Source organism: Neofelis nebulosa, chromosome 4 (genome assembly GCF_028018385.1).
Source record: "Neofelis nebulosa isolate mNeoNeb1 chromosome 4, mNeoNeb1.pri, whole genome shotgun sequence".
NCBI lineage: Eukaryota > Metazoa > Chordata > Mammalia > Carnivora > Felidae > Neofelis > Neofelis nebulosa.
Genome location: NC_080785.1, coordinates 38,958,644 through 38,973,254, shown reverse-complemented (window position 1 = coordinate 38,973,254; position 14,611 = coordinate 38,958,644). Strand labels below are relative to the sequence as shown.

At 40.0% G+C, this 14,611-nt stretch overlaps 1 protein-coding gene across 4 annotated transcripts in view; it reads right to left on the bottom strand.

Moving 5' to 3' along the window:
- Nucleotides 1-14,611, bottom strand: part of DOCK4 (dedicator of cytokinesis 4) — a 435,260-nt gene that overhangs the window by 29,604 nt on the left and 391,045 nt on the right. For all 4 annotated transcript variants that reach the window (XM_058724565.1, XM_058724568.1, XM_058724567.1 and 1 more), the window contains 4 exons: nucleotides 10,672-10,820; nucleotides 8,868-8,954; nucleotides 6,987-7,091; nucleotides 1,225-1,366 (listed from right to left, as the gene is read on the bottom strand). In XM_058724565.1, coding sequence (XP_058580548.1) covers nucleotides 1,225-1,366; nucleotides 6,987-7,091; nucleotides 8,868-8,954; nucleotides 10,672-10,820 — 483 coding nt within the window. The remainder of the gene's footprint in view (nucleotides 1-1,224; nucleotides 1,367-6,986; nucleotides 7,092-8,867; nucleotides 8,955-10,671; nucleotides 10,821-14,611) is intronic.

Sequence of the window (14,611 nt, the reverse complement as noted above, 5' to 3'; positions counted from 1 at the left end):
ACAAATCATTTCTCAAACTACAGGCCTTGAACTAGTTTCAGGTAGGTGATTCTGACAAAGTATCTGTTTAAAATGTCTATAACTTGTGAATTTATTTATCACTGATTTGTTTTCTTTCTTTCTTTCTTTTTTTTTTTTTTTTTTTGTCGGGGTGAGTGGCTATGGCTTGGATCTTAGGTACTTAGAATTACATTAACTGTAATCCTTGCTTAAGAGACACTCTTATCCTTAGTCTATGCATGTCCCCTCTTAATTTGTTTGTATAATAATGTATAAATACCCATGCAACCATGACCAAAGACAGGAACCCGTTGTGACAGTGATTTGTATTTACCTGTGTGATGCTCCATGTCTCCAGCCTTCCCACACTTAAGCTATCACTCTCCCAAATCTTCTACTGATAAGCAGAGTGTTGTTGGTGTAGTTGATATTTAAAAAATTACATTAGAGGGGTATCATATTTACTTGTATGTTTTACACCTTCTTTTTTCATCCTAAGAAGGACAGCAAAATCTTTTCCCTTATGGAATTTCTTGCTTCTATTGCATTTTATTTTCTACTTTGAAATGGTATCCATAATCATCAGTGGGAGTTTCTTGTCTTCTTTATGAACAAAAGTTTCAGGAAGACAGAAGCCATCACACAGGAGTGCTGGGGTGAATTCCCTTTGTCTCTAATGCCTAATTTCATTTGGATTGTTTGTATTTAGACAATGGGAGTTTCAATTACACAGCCATCACTAAAGGCTGTCCAGGATGCCACGGCTAAGAGTTCCCCCAAAGACACTAAGGTACCTTGTTTCCTTCCTTCCAGAATAAAAGTATCACAGAAAAAGGGGGTGAATGATATGTGCCAGTAAATATAACACTATCATTTCCTCGAACTGAAGCAGTTTCCACAGGATATGTTGGAGGAAAATTATTCTGAGGGAAATCACTAAAAGGAGCTTTAAAAGCAGGTTTGAGACACAGAAAAGTTTTAATTGAAAGGAAAAAATTCTTTACCAGAATCCTTAAGGGATTTCCTTTCAACTGACATTGTGATAATAACCAGAACATTCTGTTCAGAAGGAGCTAAGCTGACATCAAGATGATGAGAAGGAGAGAGAGAACATGGCTATGGCAGAGGGGGCCAGAGGCTGAACAGCCTTGCACGAAAATGCGCTGCGGCTAATGGCCAGTGGCTCTAACTGCACTCACTGCAGCCCCTCCTAGGTGTGGATACACTGAGCTTCTGCCTGGAAGATGGTCTCATCAGGCTGGTTGGCGTGCTGCATGGCGATGGCGTGGGGGAACTCATTCAGCATTCTCTGTTGGAAGGCCTCCAGCCTTTCGTAGTCATGCCCTCGACACACAAACTCCTTATTCTGCAGGAGAAATAAAAAAAAAAAAAAAAGAAATTAGAGCCATATAATCGAGTGCATATAATCGAGAAGCCAAAAAATAGGGCACTGGCAGTAAGGGAGCATATGCCTCACATCAATAGACTGTCACAACAACAACAACAACAAATCCAAAACACTGACACAGTCTGAAAAATTTGCCCAGATATGAAAAATGCAGGGCAAGGATCACGAGCTTCACTTTCTACTGCTTTTGATAAGACTCAGTAGTATGTGCCAAGCTTGTGTGCATGAGGTGCAAAGAGGCATCTGATTCTCAGAGCACCGAAGTATAAAACAAAGCAATCATGTTCTCTCTGAATGCTAATGAGCACATGTGTTAAAGATTTTTTTTTTTTTTTTTTTTTTGATAAGCTGGATATCAGAGTTTGGTGGGTGAATTCTCAATTTGGAGGAAAAGAAAGTAAATGCAATCTCCAAAAATGCGCGTTAATGCATTTTTTTTTATAAAGGCCACAGAGATCAACACCGGATCCTCAACACTGGATTCCTACGTGGAAAAAAGGAAGACTATCACCGTCTGTATTCCTGCTCTCAGCAGGGCCGGAATGGGAAACTTCCCTGCTGTAACAAACTGGGCTTGGCTTCCTGTAGCCGAGAGTCTTGTTAACTGGCCCAAGATAAGACTTAGGATTTTTAGGGCCTTGCTAAATGTTGGACGTTATTTTGTTTTGTTTTTTGTTTGTTTTCTTTTACAAGATATAGAAGCACTCTGTGGGCTGGGACTGTCTCTCATTCAGGCAAAAAATGGTGAAGGTTATCCTTGAGGTAGTCTAAAGAGCTGGAAAGATGGGCAGGTTTCTGGAAAGCACCTTTGAAGTCAGGTTAGGTAAGAGGGAACTCTTCCTGACAGGTGAATAATAATGAAGTTACAACTGTTGAAAACAGTCACTAACTAGGTACTCTGCATTTATCTTATTTAACCCCAACAAATGTGAGGGGGTCGTTCCCACATCCTGCCCCATTTTATAATTGGGAACCATGGATCAAGATCTTTATGTACTTTGGCCATGTGTATTAGATTCAAACTCAGGTGTGAGACCAAGGCCTGAGCTCTGTCTCCACTGAACATGGCTGACACATCCAGAAAAAAACTCCTAGCAGCTATGGGGACCACGAAAAGTTGTAGGTGACATGCCCTGAAGATCTTTAAGAGAAAGAGGGCGTGGTTCATGGTCTTGGGGAGCTAAGGCCCAAGGTTCTCAGAGGTTCTTATAATTACACAAAATGCCCTAAGGAAGAACTCTGAGTCACCTGGAGGAAGTCAGAAACCAGGGGGCAGGGGGCAGGGGGCTCAGGGTTGCAGCTGCGAAAAGGCAGGTGGAAGCAAGCAGAAAAAAGAGCAGGGAATGGGCTCTGAAAACCTGCCACAATTCTTCACAAACCTCCAAATAAATCACAATCCTTTGGTAATACAGGCTAAGACAGACTACCTAGAAATCAGGACCCCCCCCCCCCCCCCCCCGCCGAACTAACAATCCCATATTTAAAACTTTCTAGATAAAACAGAGTATACTTTCTGATACTATTTTTTTTAATTGTATTCAAAAGATAATAAATTTGCTTGATAAAATAAGACTATATATATGATGTATATTCCTGCATATTACAGAAGTCCCAAAGTAAGTATCTGACTGTTCTAATAACTGCAACATTTTTAAAGCAATGCTTAAATCTTAGAGCGGGTTGTAAAATCAGGGGTTATTCTAAGCATATAATCATTTAATGGTGTTAAAAAGTCATTCTGAAATAAAAATAAACTTGGCATCTGATATTGGAGTTGTCAGGAAATAAAAAATAATTAAACATTTCTCCGATCAATACTTTTTTCATCACAGCTTTGAGATATAGTTCACATACCATAAAATACACCCTTTTGAAGGTTTTTAGTATCTGCACAGAGCAACTATCACCACTGTTGAATTTGAGAACATTTTCATTACCTTGTAGAGAAACTCTTATCCATTAGCAGTCATTCCTTATTTCCTCTGCCCCTGCACCCCTATCCCCCACCCCAGCCCCTGGCAACCACTAATCTACTTTCTGTTTCTGTGGATTTGCCTATTCTGGACATTTCATATAAATGGAATCATACAACATGTAGTGTTTTGTGACTGGCTTCTTCTACTTAATATATGCTACAAAGTGGCTGAACCACTTTGTACCATGTAACAGTACTTTATTCCCTTCTTACTGCTCAATATTCCATTGTATGAATATACCGTATGTTTTTCTATCTATAGGCTAATGGACGTTTGGGCTGCTTCCACTTTTATGCAATAATGAATAATGCTGCTATGAACATTTGTGTATAGGTCTTTGTGTAGACATATATTTTCTCTTGAGTATATACCCAGGAGTCGAATTGCTAGGTTACCTTTGTTAATACTTAAAAAAATTTTTTTTCATTGTCTTTTTCTTTTGAAAAGGAAATACACACCAATGGTTAAAAAAAAAAAGAAAAAAAAATCCCAAACAGTACAGGACATACAATGAAAAGCAAATGTCTCTCTCATCCTTGATCTCAGTTATTCTTTCCAAATCACTATGCAGAGATATTCTGTGCACAAAGAAATTGTCAATAAAGAACCCATTTTCCAAGAGGGTAAAAACTACTTAAATCGTACACTTATATAAATGTATTAATTTATTTCAACTTGAAAATTATCTTGAAAATGATCACAAAGAGGAAATTTTTATTTATGTAAAAAATTTTTTTTTAATTTTTTTTTTTTAACGTTTATTTATTTTTGAGACAGAGAGAGACAAAGCATGAACGGGGGAGGGTCAGAGAGAGGGAGACACAGAATCTGAAACAGGCTCCAGGCTCTGAGCTGTCAGCACAGAGCCCGACGCGGGGCTCGAACTCACGGACCATGAGATCATGACCTGAGCTGAAGTCGGCCGCTTAACCGACTGAGCCACCCAGGCACCCCTGTAAAAAATTTTTCTAATGTTTATTTATTTTTGAGAGGGAGAGAGAGAGAGAGAGAGAGAGACAGACAGACAGACCATGAGTGAGAGAGGGGTAGAGAGACAGGGAGACACAGAATCCAAAGTAGGCTCCAGGCTCCGTGCTGTCAGCACAGAGCCCGACGCAGGGCTCAAACTCATGAACCATGAGATCATGACATGAGCCAAAGTTGGATGCTTAACCAACTGAGCCACCCAGGCACCCCCATGAAGAGGAAATTTTTAATGTTGAAATTTGCATGTTTTTAAATTGAAGGACAGACTGGAATCTGATTTCCTAAAAAGAGGTCCAGCCCCATGGTTCTGAAGGGTGTGGTGCCTCTTAGAAACCAATAGAGGGTAACCCTTCTCTTTCATTTTGAAGAAAATATCATCTATACCTAGAAAACCTGTTTTTTTGTTTTGTTTTTTAAAAAAAATTTTTTTTAAGTCCTTATTTATTTTTGAGAGAGAGACACAAGAGTACAAGTGGGCAAGTGGTAGAGAGAGAGGGAGACACAGAATCCAAAGCAGGCTCCTGGCTCTGAGCTGTCAGCACAGAGCCCGATGTGGGGCTTGAACTCAAGACCTGTGAGATCATGACCTGCGCTGAAGTTGGACACTCAAGTGACTGAGCCACCCAGGTGCTCCAAGAAAAGCTGTTTTGAAAAGACTAATAACATAGGCTGATTTATTCTAATTAACTTCCTAACAATATTTATTCTATTAGCCAATTCAGTATTCTAATTTGCTAAAGTCCTTTTAAAATTGTGGCTCCTAAACTACTTCTATTTTTTTTTTTTTAAACTTTACACTTTTATTTATCACAGTTTTATTTACTAGATACACATTGAGTGTACTTGCTACCTGCACTCAGAATTTGATCAGGGTCACAATATGACTTTTGTGGGCCTCTTTCTCTATAAAACAGTATCAAAAATCATACTGAGAGACTGATTTGGTATGAGGACAAATATATACCTAATAGTCTAATGTATAATATACAATTTAATATATAACATTTTCTTCCACGAAAACAGTTCATTTTTCCCTTCTGATCTTTAAAAGAAATGAAAACACTTTTGAAGGCCATCTAAAATATTATGATCTAAACTCTGTACCCACTGTATGTAATGGATTGATTAGCCCTGAGTAGGATGTGGAAGAAAATGTAATCTTTTACTTCACTTGATTTTGAGCTGAGAGAAGAAGGGGGTGTGTGGCACCAGAGTCATGTCTGGACCCTCCTGTGGGGTCTCCAGCCCCTGCACTGCTCACAATTCTAGAATGTCCACACTTCCGCTCACTACCTGGATGCGGGCTACCTGCACTTGGCAGCGGGCTGTTGATCACAGTCCTGTGCTTAGTATGTCCACCTTTAAAACAGTCTTTCAAAGTCAGGAAGTATTCTAAACCTGTCTCTGTTTTTGACCCAGAATCAAGCTTTCCTCTGCCCGTAGGTCCATCTGCAGAGTCAGCCTTTGGACCACGTATACTATCACGTTGGTTTCTTTTGAACCTGACAAGGAGATTTTACTTGCGTCTGCGTGGCACCAAAATAATAGGTCATTTCAATCAACCTGTCATTTCCGTGTTTGTTCCATGTAATACTAAAATGAATTTTTGCCTATGGTGCTTGGATATTTTGGAATCTATACCTATATCTCTATTTGGTGTCTGTGTATATATATAAACTTTATATGTAAGTAAATGAATAAATACATATAAAACTTTGATTATAAAAGGCAGATAAGTTAACGATTATTAAGCAAACAATGAAATCCAATCTTTCTCCTCTCCATTATCCTTCAAGTACCCCTATGTTCATTCATAGGTGCTGGTAGTTAAAGCAAGATTCAGGGCCACACAAATACCAAAGTATTTGTATGCGAGGATTTAAAGTTTGTAATGAATTCACTCAATCCACAAATTATTCCAGATACTTCTCAGTTGCCTGGGGAGGAAGCTTTCCTCTCCCAACCAACGTTTTTATGTAAGTGAGTATATGTGACGCACTCAAGTATTAAATAAGTCTTCAAGCACATAAGATACAACTTGGCACAATGTGAACCATGGTAAGAATAGAGTCAAATATTTTATGATCCACTAGGTACCTTGGAACGTCTGGAAGATTTTCCTTGATGGAAAGAGTTTATCCTAGCAATAAATGGGATCTCTTGGTTGAGTGACATTTACCCTTTTCACAAAAGTGGTAACTGGGCTCTTCCCATGATTCTGGAGGGAGTTTCTAGAGGACATAAGACTGCAGGGTTTATGGTCATCTGAAGTGCCTCACCATTTTTCTCTAGTGCAAACTACACGGAAATCACAGACTAAACAGAGCAGTAAATGTCAATCACACCGGGGAACAACTATAATTAGCAAAGACTACTCAGAAAATATAGTCACCTTAGAAATTTAGGATGAAAAATCAAAGAAATGTTTGATAATTTGGTGAATTATTCAAAACAAGGTAGTCTAGATTTAGTACACTGTCTACAAACTAAAAAGTTAAACAAAAATCTCTTATATTATGGTCCTAAAAGGACAAATGTCATTAACATCTTGATGTTCTTGACTGGGGTATCTATATTGGAAGTATAAAAGCAAATTAAATAGTGTATTAACTTACTCTTAAGAAAAATGGAAATTTTTTCCCATAAAATCCAACTCTGAAGAACTCTGGTTCAAGACGTTGCTGGTCCATGATTTTGTCATACAAAGAGGCTTCCATCATCTAGCAAAGCAAAGGAGAGGTTCTAATAATTTTATCTCATCTTTCAGCTCTACTTGTTTATAAAAGAGGGTGTTTCTTCTATATAAAGGAGAACTTCACTATAGTTTGCAGAAAAGAAGATTTCACTCCCTTTTTATGCTTTAAGGCAGGGATCAGCAAACTTATGCTGTAAATAGACAGAGAATAAATATTCTAGGCTTTGTAGGCCATATGGTCTATCACAACTCCTCAGTTGCGCAAGGCCCATAGGCTATGGCTTCCTGACCCTGCTTTTAAGAATCAAATATTATTACATGTTCTCACCAGAGAAAATAATTTCTAAGCACAAGGTCCATCAAGAAAATATCTTCACAATTAAATAACAAGTGACATGAATTAAAAAAAAAAATGAACTACTAGAGGCCAAATCTTCCTAGAGAACTCTCACGCTGGATGTACCCACCTGTGGATCTGGTTCTCCTTGGTCACAGTAATTCAGGACATTTGGAAGGTGCAACCTTGCACAGGTTGGACAGGGATAAACCAAACCAAAGGAGACCCATAGTGCAAAGTGCTGTCTGGGGTGAAAGCTCTTAAGTGTGTCTCTGACAATGTTGGAACTATGAAGCACATAAAGCTTATAGTTTTCCTTCCATGATATTATCATCCCCAGGGTTTATAGAGAAAGACTAATATTGCACTTGAAAACTTCCCCCGTCCCTCTGCCCCCCAGTAACAGCACCCCAAAGAGCAGTTGGCATGAAGTGTAATGCTTTGGGTTTATAAAAATCTTAGTGACTATGATACCCAAGGGCTCTCCTGGGTAAACATTGTAACCTTGCTTCTGTTACAGGGACAGTATGCCAAGAGAAGCACAGCGACGTTTTTATATAAAACTGCAGTGCCTGACAGAGCCAGCCAGCATGATGGACTGAAGTTAAAACAAGGTTTTTTCTCTTTGGTCTTCATGTTAGGAGAAATAGTGATGAACTACTGACATGAAATACTACACCAGTAGTACAGGGCCGGTTTCTGCAGGTTGAGTGAGTTACTTGTGGGGTATGGGATTTTGCAGGCTGTTAAAGGTTTACAATATCATCTCTTCAAATGCTACCTCAGAATTAAAAGGGAACATCATAATCTGCTTCCTATTTTAGAAACCCTGAAGAGCTGAGGTGTTACAAGATGACACAAAACACTCATGACTCTGAAGAATAAGGATTTAACAGTGCAAGAGGGACCTGTGTGAATCGGAAAAGAACAGAAGGGACAAAACGTTTCGTTCAGGGACACAGAATATTGAACTCCTTGGGCTCTTGGGTACTAAGACCTTGGTTTAGGTGTAGCAAATAAAACATATTGCTGAGGCTAGAGTGGACACCTATACAATTTAGCCCTCATATATGTACAAATGGGTCAGCTAGCCATTTCTACTGTTCTGCTGTGCAGATTATGGGACTAACAATAGTATATTGTTACAGAGATCTGTGTACAAGTGAGAAGCTCTTGAACAGTGTGGAGATTTTCGTCAGTAAACTAAAAGAATTAATCATGGATTTGATTGTATATTTCAGACCTGATGTTTGCGCATGGATCAAGGGCTCACTTTTGTGCACTAATCAAAAGCATCTGCTATTTCTCTGTATAAATAGCTGAGTATGTTTCAGAGGAAAGACTTAAAAAAGCTTTCTGCAAGACATGTCGAGATGATCACAAAGTTAATTTCATAGAAGGATACTGGAAAGCTAATCAAAAAAGGATGCCATAGCCTGGTTAGGATGCATCTGGGCACCTTACCCTCATCTTGCTCAGGTTTCTGTAGTCATAGTAACTCTCGTACTGCTCTGCAATCTTCCGGCACAAGATGATGCCATTCTCCCAACACTGTGGACAAATACATGATATAAATGCTCGTGATCCCACAACATTTACTTATTTCCACCCAGAGGTCAAGGTGTAACTGCTTTCAGATCATCCAGCCTTACTTCTTAATCTTTATAACTTACCTTTAATAGTATCACTGCAACTTTAAGCTTGAAAACAGCATGCAATTAACATGCAAATTATTAAAACTCTTTAGGAAGTAAGAAAATATGATCCACCAGAACAGGCATTAACATATGGTGCAGAATCATTTTCTGGTGTCATTTCAGAGTCATCATTTTGAAATAACTACAGTTCCACAATGGCCAAGTAGATGAATAAATAGGCCCTCCGTGTTAAGGAGGGAATTACTACTGACCCCTAAGGCCCAATTATCCACAGCTGGCAAGCTCGATTCCTTGCTTGGCTCAATTGCACTTGTAAATTGTGAGGATCTAACCCAGCTGCTTAATTTCCAGCAGAAAAGCAAAAATTCTTTCGTCTAGCCCAAGTGTCAGCAAACTTTCTGCAAAAGGCCAGACAGTAAATAATTCAGGCTTTGTGGGCCATACAGCCTTTGTCACAACTACTCAACTCCACTGTTAAAGCACGAAAGCAGCCACAATGAATAAGCCTGTCTGTGTTCTAATAAAGCAATCATCTATGGACACTGAAATGTGAATTTTATGTAATTTTCACCTGTCAGATATTCTTTTTCTTATGGTACTTTTCAAACACTTAAAAATGTAAAAGCAATTCTTGGAATGTGGATGGTACAGAAATAGGCAGTGAGTCATCTGACCCAGGGGCCACAGTCTGTAACGCCACATCTAGCACAAACCCCTTGGAAGGGCCAAGATGAGCGGACAGAGATTTTATAACAGTTTATCTTACAGATGGAAACTCCACCGAAGGAGGATACAAAGGCATTTCCTTGCTATTAATGTAACAAATGATATGTCAGTATATTTAGATAAATAATAAAGGAAGATAGGAAAGAGAAGATATAGGAAGATAGGCAATTCCCTTGCATGAAATTATGCAATTATATTTTGTACAAGAATGACAGCCGTGTTTTAGTCTTCTGTTTAACCTTGGCAATTTGGAAGATAGATTTAAATCTAAGACACGTATCACCAAAGCATCCAAATGTTCAAGTCAATAAACAACTGTGGTCAGATTCATAAGTGTTTTTTAAAGGGTACTGCAAGCCCTTGAAGAGGGAGACGGGGTGGAGTGAGGTGATGTGCTAAAGGACATCATTAGGTCAGTGAGGTTTTTCAGGACCCCATGGCATCTCTAAGTATATGATGGGAGGCCGTAAAATTCTTTAAACAAAACAAGTGGGATGGGGCAGAACACATACCAATTTGGGAAGGCAGGTGAGGGGTGGTAACATGGTTTTTTAGAGAATAAAATACCTGGGTGTCAAAATCTCCAGATCAGTGTTTCTCAAGGCATGGCCCCAAATTCGTACACATTGGAATCTCCTTGAGTCCTTGTCAAAGTTACAAAATCCCCTGCCCCAGGCCAGACATACCTAATCAGAATGTCTAGAGGCGGGACCTGGAAATCTTAACAGACTGCATGTTAACAAACTCTTGGGTGTTTTCAATGCATATTAAAATTTGAGGGTGCCTGGCTTGAGGACGTGGGCATCAGAAAACTAGAAATGAAAGGCAACATGACAGCAACACAACCACATTGGGTGAGGCCACAGGTGGGTAGGGCTACTTACTTTGCCTCGGTCAAAGTTCTGGATGATGGCAAGATGCAGGTGTTCCTTGCGCTGCCATTCTGTTTGCATGGGGTAGGTCAAGAACTCCCGAAGGGGCCTGTCAGACCATTCCAACAGCTCATCGTATAACAGGAGAGTATAGGCAGCCTCTGCAAGCCAAGTGGGAAGGCAATGATTGAGACAGGGCCCCAAACAACTTCCCCTTGAATGGGGCTGGTTTAGAACAAAATGGAAAAAATATTTTCTGAATTTCATGATAATGAGGAAAATGTTCAGAATATATGCAAAAGAAGGTGATGGCTTCCCCTTGGAAGACAGAATTATCAGAGATTTGTACTTCCTGTTTCGGCTCCCTGTATTCATTCCCTCCCCCACTTCTTTCTTTCTCTTTCTTGCCTTCTCTTCTTAACCCTCCTTTTTTCTGCAATGCCTGTATGCTGCTGGCTTAATAAAAATGGTTAAGAAAATCTTATTGGAGATGGTTTAAAGAAATAGACATGCCTTTGATTGCTAGGGAAGTTCCCTGGCAAATCCCTTGGGGTGAGACCATGGGCATCTTTCAAAGGGCATGCTTAGGAAACAACAAATGGTAACTAAATTCTTCTTGATAACAGAAGGCTTTAAAATTTGAAAATGGAGTTCAAGGGTAGGGTCAGGGTGTTGGCAGAATTTAAGGCAAAGAAGCCAGAGAGGAGCTAAGTGCAAAGAAGAAAAAAATCAAGCAACAGAAGAGGGATTAGAACGGGCAGAAGAAGTGTTAGTATGAAGTGTGTGTGTGTGTGTGTGTGTGTGTGTGTGTGTGTGTAAGAGAGATAGAGACAGAGAGAGACACAAGAGAGACAGAGAGAGAGGACTGTTATGTGTTACATGGTATGACCCCCAGTTGGCCCCACAAATCTTCAGTAATGGCTACTGAAGTCACTACATGTTTGATATGGGATTTCTTGAAAAAAACATGTAAAGGGTGATATTCTGTATACACACATGAAAACGGTGACCTGTAGGCTTCAGAACAGTTGACAGGTAGTGCACTTAATAGAATACTTGCCATTCTGCAGGTCTCTTCATGAGTCTTTTTTTTTTTTTTTAATTTTCTTTTTAACATTTATTTATTTTTGAGACAGACAGAGACAGAGCATGAATGGGGGAGGGTCAGAGAGAGAGGGAGACACAGAATCTGAAACAGGCTCCAGGCTCTGAGCAGTCAGCACAGAGCCCGACGCGGGGCTTGAACTCACAGACCGCGAGATCATGACCTGAGCCGAAGTCGGACGCTTAACCGACTGAGCCACCCAGGCGCCCCTATTCATGAGTCTTAAATATGACCAAACAGATGGGGTTCCACTGTCACTGGTGAAGGACCACGATAACTATTCTTTCCCTCTAACGTTGTAATAGCCAATTCATTTATTAAATTGAATAAAATGGACAAACCTTTATGTTATTAATCAATTTAATTACCACCCCTGTATGTTTCTTAAAAGATGTAATAGTAACTTTTAACACAGTATCAATAGTCATTATTGGTCTTCACTGATTTGCCTGAAGAGTAACTACACATAAAGCTCTAAAGTAGCATGTGGTCTTACTACTATGACTTGGCCATCTCAGTGTGTAAAATGTAGTTGTGATAAGGAAGGCTTGGGTCCCTATGACTTTTCTTTTGCGTCTTACATGTGGAAGTCCTGTGAGGCATAGGCTCTGGCATTTTTTTCTTTTTAATTATCTTTGGTGACCTCAGTCTCCTGGCTTTCAGGGGTGACTGCAGAAGCTTTCCTGACCAACGAAGAATCACATTCCTCTCTGTTCAGTTTGCACACTGTTATCAATATGATTTTTTAAGGGGAAGGATCACATGGTTCCCCTGATACACAGTAGCCAGTAACTGTCAGTAGCTAACAATAAATGTATGCCTCCGAAAGCCACAGAGGAGGCTGGCCATGATCTGGTCCCTCCCAGCCTCTCTGCTCACATCTCCCATTGTCTCTCCACATAGTACAAGTAAGAAGGAACTTGCCACTGTTTCTCCTGGGAAGCCTCCAGCCTTCATGGTTGGAGCCCCCTGACCCAACTGTCAGCTCGTACAAGAAAGCTGTCCAAACAGGAATGGAGGTACCTTCTGTTAACGGGTACTGGCCACATTCTGTCTTGTGGAAGTTGAATGTGACACGGACAGAGAGAGCACCAGCTAAAGGGTGTGGGTTAACTGGCAGATGCAGAAACAGCTGAATCACCGCAATGTAGGTTGCCACGGAAGACTGCTTTTTTATGGGACAAGAATGATAACAATAATGATTGTCAGATCTGTGCTGTATCTGAATAGCTTTCTAGTTTTCTCTGAGACTTCCTGAGATGATTTCCTCATCTTTAATCACCCACCTATCCTTATAATAAATGCCAAGCACCTAAGAAAGCCCTATGCGTGTCTTTGTTCCTCTGTCTATACACTTTGCTCCTATCATGTCAACCATCCATGGTTCCCTTCACTGGCCACATGGACTGACGCCTGCAGTCCCTCACAGACTATTCCTTCAAGCTCTTCCCCTGCACTGGTGAATAACTCCTATTTTCTCTTAATATACAGCTCAGGAATTATCACTTTGTCTCTCAAATTTCTTTTGTGTCTCTCCAATACCTGAGCATTCAAAAAATATCCTTGCAATTAATCATTTTATAGTGAAAAGGATGAGAAGGACCGAGTGAACCCGTTCCCGCAGTTGAAGCTTTTCAGCTGCCCATGGGGAGTGACTTAAAGGGTAATGAAGGTCAAATTCACAGAGATGGAAAGTTGAATGGTGGATGCCAGGGACTGGGGGAGGAGGGGGTGCGTGGGAAAATGGAAGTGATTTAATGGTTACAAAGTGTCAGTGTGTGCAAACAAAAAAGGTCTGGAGATAGAGAATGGTGATGGTGGCACAAAAATGGGAATATACTTAATGTCACTGGATTGTAAACTTCAAAATGGTTAAGATGGAAAATTTTAGGGGCGCCTGAGTGACTCAGTCGGTTCAGCATCTAACCTCGGCTCAGGTCATGATCTTGTGGTTTGTGACTTCAAGCCCCACATCGGGCTCACTGCTGTCAGTGCAGAGGCTGCTTTGGATCCTCTGTCTGCCCCCCTCTCTCTCTGCCCCTCCCCAACTCGCTCTCTGTCTGTCTGTCTGTCTCTCTCTCAAATACAATAAAACATTTAAAAAATTATTTTAAAAAAGATGGTAAATTTTATGTTATGTACATTTTATCACAATAAAAAAATTTAAAAGCAGGGGAGGGGGTGGGCAATGATGGCTTTTTAGTCCCTAAATTGCTTTCCAAATCATGCTTGCCCTGGGGCAGTCCAGGGCATGGGCAGAAAATCAGGTGTGGGTATGCCACTGGGAAGTCCCAGAATATATGCAGGTTTGGCAAGCCATCAGGAGAGGCTGACAAATGACTGAATGGTGACACGGAAAGAAGTGAAAATAAATTACACCTGTTTCAGAATCTGCTTCAGGAAAATGATGATGTCTATCTGGGGTAAATGGTGTGTGTAAAGGAAGCTATAGAAAATTTTCATGAAAGAAAACGTATATACCTTTGAGGCGTAAGCAACACAGGAGACTACTGAGGCTGATTTTAAACACATTAGCAAACTGTAGATGTTTTATTGTAATATGTTGTATAGTTATTCTTCTGCATCTTTAGAAGACAGTATCATGCATTGAATAGGGAAGAATGAATCACATCTAAAATTTCCAGCGATCTTTTAAAAAGTATTTATAATTTTGAACAAAAGGCATCACTGCATAATTAAATAGGGGCCATCCCCTTGACAAATATACAGTGAGAACAACCATATGTGACAAAAAAACATAAGAGAAAACTAGACATGAATTAGGAATGGAGAGTATGGTCACAAAAGGCTGCAAAGGGTTAGGCCATTTCAACAGAATCTTACAAA